Source organism: Scomber japonicus, chromosome 16 (genome assembly GCF_027409825.1).
Source record: "Scomber japonicus isolate fScoJap1 chromosome 16, fScoJap1.pri, whole genome shotgun sequence".
NCBI lineage: Eukaryota > Metazoa > Chordata > Actinopteri > Scombriformes > Scombridae > Scomber > Scomber japonicus.
This window is the reverse complement of record NC_070593.1, coordinates 17,858,967-17,868,889: the sequence shown is the minus strand read 5'-3', so window position 1 is coordinate 17,868,889 and position 9,923 is coordinate 17,858,967. Positions and strand designations below refer to the sequence as shown.

Sequence of the window (9,923 nt, the reverse complement as noted above, 5' to 3'; positions counted from 1 at the left end):
CTGCTGAGATAAGAAATGACACCGACTGATAACTGGGAGTTACAGGAAAGCAAGTCAACAGAAAAATAAAGAAAAAAAGTCATTATTGCTGCATATTTTAACTGACTCTCCTGCTGCAAAATATCAATCCACCACCACAAAAAAGTACAGATATTTTGACATGTATTGTTTGGTTTCACTCGCCTCAGTCATCACGTTGTTAATCTGTTAAATCCTTCCTTGTAAGCACAATGAATGCCTTGTTGTTTGCTGTTGCTCAGTACATGCTGACAACTTGTTCTTGTGCAATGAAGTGAACCAAAAAATAAATATATTGTATTACTTCATGAAGCATCAAATATCAGCCTTTCCAGTGTTGTAATTTGTGTAGAATTATCTGGTGAAATTAAACCCTTCAACCTGCAGGAACACATCAATATGAACCATACCTTGTGGAGAAACTGTCGAGAATAATAGTAAATATGTTTTAAATAAAATTTCTGCCAGGAATAGTGTGAAGCTGATTAAAAAAAGAGGATTTATCAGTGCTGCTACTGACCACCAGATGGTAATGTTTACCAGAATATTATTTACTACTAAATGTGTGTTTTATTGTATATTTTGGTCATCACTTTACCTTCTTTTCACAGGAGCCCTTCTAGAGACAGACTAACATCAACTATAAACACTATGAGAGTTGCATTGGATGTTCTCAGTTTGTCTTGTCACTGTATCTGTCCCTATTAAATACACCTTGCACAACTAAATACAAATGTTAATACATAACACATAATAATACATTCAAACTTATATTGGACTAAATAAATTCCAGTAAAAAAAAGAAACTAAACATTTATTTCTTGAGGAAATACAAAATGGGATTTTGTGATAGCTTATATGCTTATAGAACATCATATACAAAAGTATAAAAACATAGTTGGTAGTAACAATATGGTAACAGAAAATAAAGTACAATGTAAACAGTCCTTTTATATATATATATATTTGTGTGTATGTGTGTGTGTGTTGTACATACATGACGCCTGCGCCAAAAAAAAAGGAAAGGAAGGAAGACTGGTCTCCCATCAAATGTATCATAAAACAAAAATGATCAGACAATCATAAAGGAAAGATTCTGACTTTGTCTACAGGTCTGACTAACTGCTTTTGTATATATCTATATATATATATATATATATATATATAGATATATACCACTATATTACCATCTGGTTTACAGACATCTATAAAACTGTTAAATCGAATTTACCTGGTTTACCACAAAAAGAAAAACATTTGTACAACACCAAAGGAACGACTTAATTTACTGAGCTCAATTTCCTAAGTTATTTTCCACTTGTGTTTTTTAATTTTTTTGTAACTGACTACTGGAAAGGTGTTGAAATATTGTCTACATTTAGCCAACAGCTAGCCATACAGACCTGTGCGACAAATCCAGAAATGTAAGGGTGTTTACCCAAAAGCTGTGTTATGTTAACACTTTTACCTTCATACTGAAAGAAGCTCTGATGACCAAAATGACAACTAAATATGAAAGCAAGAGAGAGACAAAGAAATAAGTTTGATTTAACAGCCAATACAGTGTCCAATCTTATTTGATCCACATTTTGTTGTGTAATGCTCTGTGTCTGGGAATAGGAGGGCTTGGCTGGTTCTCCTCCATCACCGAGGCCCAAAGCTAAGTGCTGCTTGTTGGCTGCTTCTTGTCCACTGTAAACTGTAGAAACTCATCGAGCCTTCACTTGGCCTCCAGCTGCAGCAGCAAGGGGTTCACCTCGCTCTCCGGGGTTTTGACACTGTCTGTCCTGACAATACACGTGGGACGATGGCGGTTAAGCATGAGGATCAGCTGCTGTCGCTCAAGCTTCAGCTCCTCAATCTGGGCTTTAAGATCAGAGTTTAACATTTCTAGTCGCTCCGATTCCTGTGGGAACATGAAGGGAAAAGGGAGTAATTAATGGGGAAAGGACCAAAATACAGGAAAAAAACTGCAATGAAATGGCAATGCTGTTTTGACAATTAGGACATGTATGATAAATACATAAGATGTCTCACCTTTTGTAGATAATCTGTCCTCTCTTTCTTTTTGTTTCGACATCGCGCTGCAGCCACTTTGTTTTTCTCTCGCCTTCGTTTCCTCCTCTCTTCCTCTTCATCTCTCTAAACAGCAGTGCAAAGATTTTGGCCATAAGTTAGGGTGTGATGAGTCGGTAGTGTATCAGGAGACTCCCCATGTGTAAGAACAGTATTGAAAATGATTATTGTACCTTCTTTTCAGTTTTTGCACAGAAAGAGGACTGTGGACTTTGCCCCCATCACTTACATTGAACAGTATGAACATGAGGAATGATTACAGCAAAACAGCTGTATGATGCCTGTCACCCTTCATTTTCTCTGGACTTTTATGTTGGAGACATTCCTGCAGTTTATTTAGCAACAGTAACATGTTCCACTATGTCCACTAGGTGGACCTGTTGTTTAAGATATGACACAACACTGTCATCAAGTTCTTTCATTCCAAGCAAACCTATTCATTTCATCAATTATTGTGTGCATTTAGTCAATAAAGACCCTGTATATGCAAATACAGTATAGGAATGTTTTGTTTAATCTGTTCTTTACCCTCATAAAATAACATACATTTGTGTTGAATGATTATTTAGACTACTGGATAAAAAATTAAATGAGTTTACACAAAGTATTATTTGTGACCATCTGCTCAGTGCTTTGTATACCTCAGTCTTGATGACCAGGGGCCTCTTCCCCAGACTGTCCAAGAAGTGCAGAGGTGACAGCATAGTTCCAAACTCCTGGAGGTCACCAAATTTGAGTTTGTCAGTCAGCGTGGTGGCTGAGATCCCAGCTAGTGGGCCCAGACTAGGCAGGGAGCCTGCTGTCACAGAGGGATCTGGGATTTGTCCTGGCATCGTGTCAGACTCGGTCGTGACCACAGCTAGGAGGCAGAGGGAGAAAACAGGAGATACTCAAATGGCAACTAAACCAGATCAATGAAAAACACATACAACTTTACTCTACATGCTATGGTACATACACATGGATACTTTATAGTGTGAGGGTGGAAAACATCCTTTTTATATTTTTCAAATTGAGACAAATAGATGTGCTTTGTTTGACCAACAGCCAGATAAAGGTCTTTTAAGGAGGCATTTGCCTAAGGTGCAATGCTCCTTAGCAGTCGGGGCTCTCATGAATTGCTGGTCTGTTATAAGACCCGGATACTGCGGCTTCCTTTCATTAGGCTATTTTATTATTTTGCTTCTAAATGAATATACTACCATTTACAGAGATCTTGGCAAGAATTTACATTATTTCATCCCCAGAGGCAAAAAACGGAGATGAACAACAGTGTACAAAGCAGGCTTAAACAAATTCCCCTTTATTCAAAAGGGAGCTAAAGATAGCCTTTACCCATTAACCGTGGTTTCCTCTGTATGAGACTAATGTCAGGGGTGTGGAATGCAGCTGCCAAAATTCAGCATTATGGAGGTAAGGCTTGAACCCAAATACAACTTTTTTTTACTCTTTTTAGCAAAATTAAAAATTCAAAGGTGACACTGTACACTGAACAGATTCTCAGTATGTTTTGTACTAATTACCTTTTGTGGGAAATACTGAATGCTGACATTTAAATACATCAAAAGATGACAAGAGAAGTTTTTTCATAAAGCCAGCCAAAGACAGGATATTTGTGACAAGAGGAGATGTTCTGTACTTAAACATCTATCTAAGATGCCGAGAACACCAATTTACAGGCTACAGGAGAATAACTTTTTCAATTTTTACACTTCCCCAAACTACAGGTCAAAAAGACATAGTGGAACTCTGAAACTGTGGTGTTGACACATGATGGCCATAAGAGACTTTTGCCCTAGAAAGGATAAAGGTTAGAGAGCACACCAGTAAAATGTAGAAAATGCAGAATTACATTAGGAATTTGGGTTTGAATTAAAAAACAAACAAACCCAACACCAACCCAAGCAAAAGACAAAACCATGTTAAAAGGGGTCTGATACATGTTAATAAAAGGGTCTTTCATGCTCACAATATGGACCAATGACCTCTATGTGAACATACAGTACACAGCTTAGGAATGATCAAGCATTCCCTCATGATGGTAACTTTGTTAGACCCCTGATGGTCCAAGGAACTAATTAACTTACCCTGATCAGGCTGCAGGCTATTATGACTATTTTTCACTCTGTGCATTTTTACATGGGCATGCCTGAGGTTATTATATAAATACACATTAGCAGTAGTATACTATGTACAATATCCTCAAGTCGACTTCATTGTGTTGTAGCATGCATACCGAAGCCATTGGTCAAGTTGAAAGCGGAAGTTTTTCTTCAGTGCGGCATTTATCTTACGTAACTTTGTCTTCCCATCAGAGGGCTGCAGTGATAAAATGTAACAGCTTTTCGTTCAGGGGATCTTTCGCTTTGGATAAACGATATTTTTAAGAATCAGCGCAAATCACTAACACACATGCAGGACTAGACAAGTGAAGGACATTTTGTTCTGAATTGTGCACGCCGTGGATACACGTTAGAGCATGCAAACAAAAGAAAACCATCTTTCTGTAGCATGCTCAGCAAGATGTCACTTTGAAGAGCGAAAAGCACGTCAAACTCACAAATGCAATGAATTGCAGCCTAATGTCGAAAACATACTCCTCGCTTGTTCGCAAACTATGCTCGTTACACTTATGCGCGCCGCGCCAATAAACTATTTAGTATGTAAAAATATTCAGCTCTCGACGAAACAAGTTTAGTGTACGGACCTGACTTTGATCCCAGGTGTAACAAATGTCTTTTCTTCTGGTCTGCCAAGGGTCGAGAGTAGATTTTAAAAAGTGGGAATCGTTGCATCAGCCCGATTTTTAAACGTGATCCCAATCTGGGAGGATTTGGGAATGCGGAAATTAGGCTATGCCAGCCAAACGTAAGCAGGGATGTAAAAAAGTACATAGTGGGGGCAGAAGTGGGGAAGTCGCACCGCTCCTCCCATAAAGAAACACTGCAACGACAGTATATGGCTCACATGAAGGCCTGCACTGAAATACATGACTACATGCCTTATCTGTACTGAACCTAAAGGCACAATGCCAAATACATCATGCTAAATTCTAGGCTGTATACACCTAAAGCAATGTTAAAGAAACATTGTAATGACTCCACAATGAATGAAAATACCACATATTTGCACTTAAATCTGCCTTGGATATTATTTCCATATTGCAAGTTCTATTATAGCATTATAACATAATACTTTTTTTTTTGGAACAAACTCACATCCCAGCTGCAGAATTTCATATTTTGCTCTTTACAGGAAATAAAGGACACCAGCATAAAACTCCACTCTGAATGTAGATTTATTGTAATTATTCAGCAGCATAGATAAGCAATCAATGCTTGTTCATTTGTTGTTGTTTTTTTTTTGTTTTGTTTTTTAAGTTTAACAAATAAGTCAAAATCTGAAAGGTAAAAAAATAAACCATAAGTTACATCTTGATAGATATATAGTATATAGCACTGGATGTTTTCATGGAAAACTTTCAACATTTTAACAATGAGGTCAAACCACAGTTGGTGACATTGAGGTATGCAGGTACTCACCATGGATGGATATGTAAATACAACATTTACAGCAATCAATACACTAATGACACCAAAACACAAAACCATACTGTAACATTAAATTCCACATTACATCTTAGATCTAGTAACAGATCAGATATATATGAGCTTTGAAAATTATTTGGAATTTCTCAGCATGCGTTTTTTTAAAATCAAAACTTACTTCAGTCCCTCCTGTGAAAGTAAAAGCCATGCTTTTAGTTACATCGCTCTGTTGGCTATGTATCAGGAGAAAGTTTATATGTTTGCTTAGTCACACACAAGACAATTCATGAATGTGTTCCTTGAAGTGTTACAGCATACTGTGGCATATGTTGTTCATATCATGTTCAAAGTCAGGAACCTGCACAAAAGAAAAAGAGAGATCATGACAACGCTTCCCTCTGAACTTTATAAGGCGAGGAGAGTTGGAGAGTTGAGGATGTCAACAGATTCGGCTTTGCCCCCTCCACCTTTACTGCTGTCCAGTCCATCTGAGAAAGAGTCCAGCTCGGGACAGGCGAATGTGAACACGGACAGGTAGCTGCTGCAGGTTGGGGTGGAGGTCACCACAGGAGTGCTGAGAGGCTCCAGGTCGCTGGAAACAGACTTGTACAAGGTCTCCCAGTCCGAGACCCCGAGAGAGCTGCTCAGATCTATGTCTGGTACGGATCGGGCTGTCTCCATGGGGGTTTTCTCCTCCAAACTGGGCAACATATTGTCCAGTAGCCCCTCCTTAATGTCCAGAGAGGGCTCCAGATCGCAGATGTTGATTTCAGCACTTGCACACAGCAAGATATTGGAGTTCCCGGAGATGGCTGTAGACGGATCACTAGGGATGTCCATGTCCACGAGCGAAGGAGCTTCCTGTGTGCCATCCTCTGGAAGCCTGTCCTCATCTGGACTGGGTGGTAGCTCTGGGGACCCTCCAGGCTCCTGGAAAATAGACTCCATCTCTTCGGACATTTGGCAAACTGGTTTGTGTGTAGCAAGGATGAATTCAAGCCGTTCTTTCTCTTTGAGGAGGTTGGCTATTTCCGTCTCCAGGGCTGCTTTCTCCTCCTCCAGCTTGTCTGTCTCCTTCAGATAGACCAACATCCATAATCATCCACATGGCAAAACACACAACAGTAGGTGCAAATGACAGCTGACTAAATGCATCACTGTTTACTTACAGCTTGCAGTGTATCTGTGAGTTCCCTCCGTCTGTTGCGACACTTTGCTGCAGCCATTTTATTCCTCTCCCTCCTTATCCTCTTTTTCTCTTCCTCCTCTGGAGACAGCTGGGATGTAAAAGAAATAATGCAGTTATTACCTTGAAGAATCCCGCCATTTCATCTCCTAATCCGCTACATCCGTTGCCAATTCACCCTCTGAAGAATGGCAAAAGCATGTTTCGCTGCAATGCGTCTAAAAATAGACCATTGTTGCAGACTTGCTGTGACCTGAATATAAATTGACTGCCTAAGGAAGGCACACAGCCAGCACACGGCACCAGAGGGGCATGCACAATAGCACTGTTACACACAAGGAATTCAGATGTGCATATGTAAATTCACACTATCGACCATTCTGTCCAATAGCAGGTAGACTTCATCTGAGCTAACCTACCTGCTCCGTTTTCCCCTTTCTGACAGCATTTTTTCCCTTATTCCCGCCCGCTTTGGGTGTTGCCTGGTGAGAGCTTTGCGGTTCATTGGCTTGCTTGCTACCCAGAGACGGGGAGACAGATGTAATAATCGTAGGCTGGACCATCCACTGGAAATCTGGGGTAGAGGAAATTGCAGTGACTGTTGGAACAAATGGAGTTGCTTCAACGCTCATGTCTTCGCAGGTCTCCTGGAAAAATTGAAATAATCGACATTCAGAACCACAAAATAGATTTTTTATAAATGAATTAATCTATTCCTCTTTAATTAGTGGTTTCAATTGCATCTTGTTGTGACAGTAACTATGAAACCCAAAAATATCCTCATTAGTGTAGGAAACAGAGGGTACCCTTGTTATATTTTCTTGAAACATACCCAACCAGAAATAGCCTTCTCCAGATCAATATTTGACTTTATCATTGTTTCTGACGTCAACACTGACGCAGGGATGCTGAGGAGTCTCCTGAATGGATTTATTTTTCTCAATGAACCGCTGCATCGACACGCTCCCGTTTGGTCCCAGGACGTCGGAATCATAACAATCCGACCCAAAGTAATATGTTGTCATATTTCCACTTGCATTAAGGACTGGTCTAATTGAATATCAAATATGTTTAAAAAAAAATAACGAGAGAGACAAAGCGCACCCACTTAATTAAAATCTTAGCAATCATCCCATCTCCCCCTCCCCCCGCCAGGAAGAAAATGCATTAAGGGACTCAGAGTGTGTTTTTTAAAGGCTGTTAAATCTACTGTAAACTGGCTGCCTCCAGGGCTGCACGTTGAAAATATGATCAACAAAGCCACTCATACCTTTGCATTGTTGCTCTCTGAGGAGGAAGCTGGAGAGCTCGCCTCTTCTGGCGTCTTTTGGCAGAGTGTCCCGACAGGAGACTCTGTCCGGCAGGTGGGAGAGACTGAATCCATGTCAAGCGTCAGGTTGTTATGATACATCACGAGGGAAGGGGGAAAAAACAAACAAGTCCTGATCAATGACAAATATGACTCTGGCCTTCCGCTTAGGCAGGACGGCTGGGGTCTTTTCTCCAGGTATATACCTGGTAACTGGACGACTAGAATGGAAGCCCCTCCTTTTATGCTCTGCTAGAATTTTATGAATGAACCGAGACTGTACCATCTGGGAGGGGGATCAGACTGACAGCCACACAGGCCTACATTTCGGTTTAAAATAGCATTATTTTGACATTTATCCTCCAGTAGACTAGGCTATATATTCCCTCCATGAGAAACCATTTTCTTACATTTGGTCACAAATTCATAAACGCACTGAAAGCAGAATACAGTTGTGACACCCATTCATAAATATCGGCTTCGTGTGAAATGAAGTGTCGGGTAAGAAACGTGAGGCTATTTTTAAATACTCGTTTTCGTGAAAGATGGAAACTGGATGTTGTGTGTGTTCATTTAATAAAGCGTGAAATACATCTGAGCGACATTCACTGTTATCATTGAATAATATAAAACGAGCATTTCATTGCAAGGTTGACCATCTAATAAACATTTTTTCGCCTATTTCTTATAAACTCCCAAATGAAATTCCTCCTCTCTTTTCCTTCTTATGACAAAACACACAGCCTAGCCTAGGATGTGTGTTTTGTCTGGCATGACAGACTGGCAGTCATCTCTGTACCGTCAGTACTTAAATACTGTTTTTATTCCGAGAGATAAGAAAGGGTGTTAGCAGACATAATAAAATGATGCTGAACTGTTTACTTGGGAGGTGAAGAGGACAGGTCGGACATGTGGGGGCGGAGAAGTCACGTGACGAGCCCGGAAATGGAGGGCGGGAGCATCAGCATCATCATCCTTCACATCCACCACACAGCAGGCAGGCAGGCAGCGTGGTCACACTGGTGTTTTTCTCTCATACAGTGAGCTGCTCACAGGCCACTACCATCAGCTAACAAACAAAAACTACAACTCAATGTGTCACTGCAGCTAGACTACACAGAGATCTCTTCTGGACTGTTTTCCCCCGTTTTTTAATTAAAAAAATAAAGTATTTCATGCCTAGACCATACAGTCTATGGTCCAGACTCAAAATTACGGGGGCACTGGCCCCTGTTGGCCCCTCCCCCTGTTCATTAAGTAGAACACTTCAAAGTTGGGTGATGTGACATTTGTACTGCTACCTCTTTTTTAATGGTTTGATATCTTTGGTACAACTGTCAGAAAGTGTTTCCACAAAAAATATTTGAGAAGCTATTGGTAGTGGCATCTACAATATGTATACCCAGCCTCACAGACCAGGGAAAAAAATCAATCATGACATTAATGTTCTAGTCTAATTTTAAGATATCAATATAAATACCCCACAGTGGATCCACTGAGCACTTCCGTTAACTCTTTCCTCAGATCACTGATTGTTTTGCCACCACATGGACATTTGTATCCACAACGCAAGATCATGACAGGTCTGAGATTTGCTTTGATAGAGATTCACCAGTGGGTGAGTGAGGTCTTATTATCTTTTGTAAATGAAATCATATCAACTCTGGACAAATAGTATATAAATGGGTGAGCCCATTTGCGGTCAACTGTGGAGATGAAAGATGCATGATTGGAGTGATCTAAGTGATGCAAAAACCTAATTATTTTTTTCTAAGTAACACAATAA

The 9,923-nt window shown here is 40.1% G+C and overlaps 2 protein-coding genes across 2 annotated transcripts; both read right to left on the bottom strand.

Annotated features, from left to right (window-relative positions):
* Nucleotides 1–1,288: 1,288 nt before the first annotated feature.
* jdp2a (Jun dimerization protein 2a) lies at nucleotides 1,289–4,956 on the bottom strand. The gene is made up of 4 exons (XM_053335854.1): nucleotides 4,802–4,956; nucleotides 2,736–2,953; nucleotides 2,056–2,160; nucleotides 1,289–1,924 (listed from the first exon to the last, which is right to left on the bottom strand). Exons 1-4 carry the CDS (start codon nucleotides 4,887–4,889, stop codon nucleotides 1,739–1,741), a joined length of 597 nt encoding a protein of 198 aa, XP_053191829.1. The 5' UTR covers nucleotides 4,890–4,956; the 3' UTR covers nucleotides 1,289–1,738.
* A 1,091-nt stretch (nucleotides 4,957–6,047) lies between these two features.
* On the bottom strand, nucleotides 6,048–8,239 carry fosaa (v-fos FBJ murine osteosarcoma viral oncogene homolog Aa). The gene is made up of 4 exons (XM_053335722.1): nucleotides 8,099–8,239; nucleotides 7,248–7,475; nucleotides 6,812–6,919; nucleotides 6,048–6,716 (listed from the first exon to the last, which is right to left on the bottom strand). The coding sequence occupies exons 1-4, from the start codon at nucleotides 8,237–8,239 to the stop codon at nucleotides 6,048–6,050; spliced, it is 1,146 nt and encodes a 381-aa protein (XP_053191697.1).
* Between the last annotated feature and the right edge of the window lie 1,684 nt (nucleotides 8,240–9,923).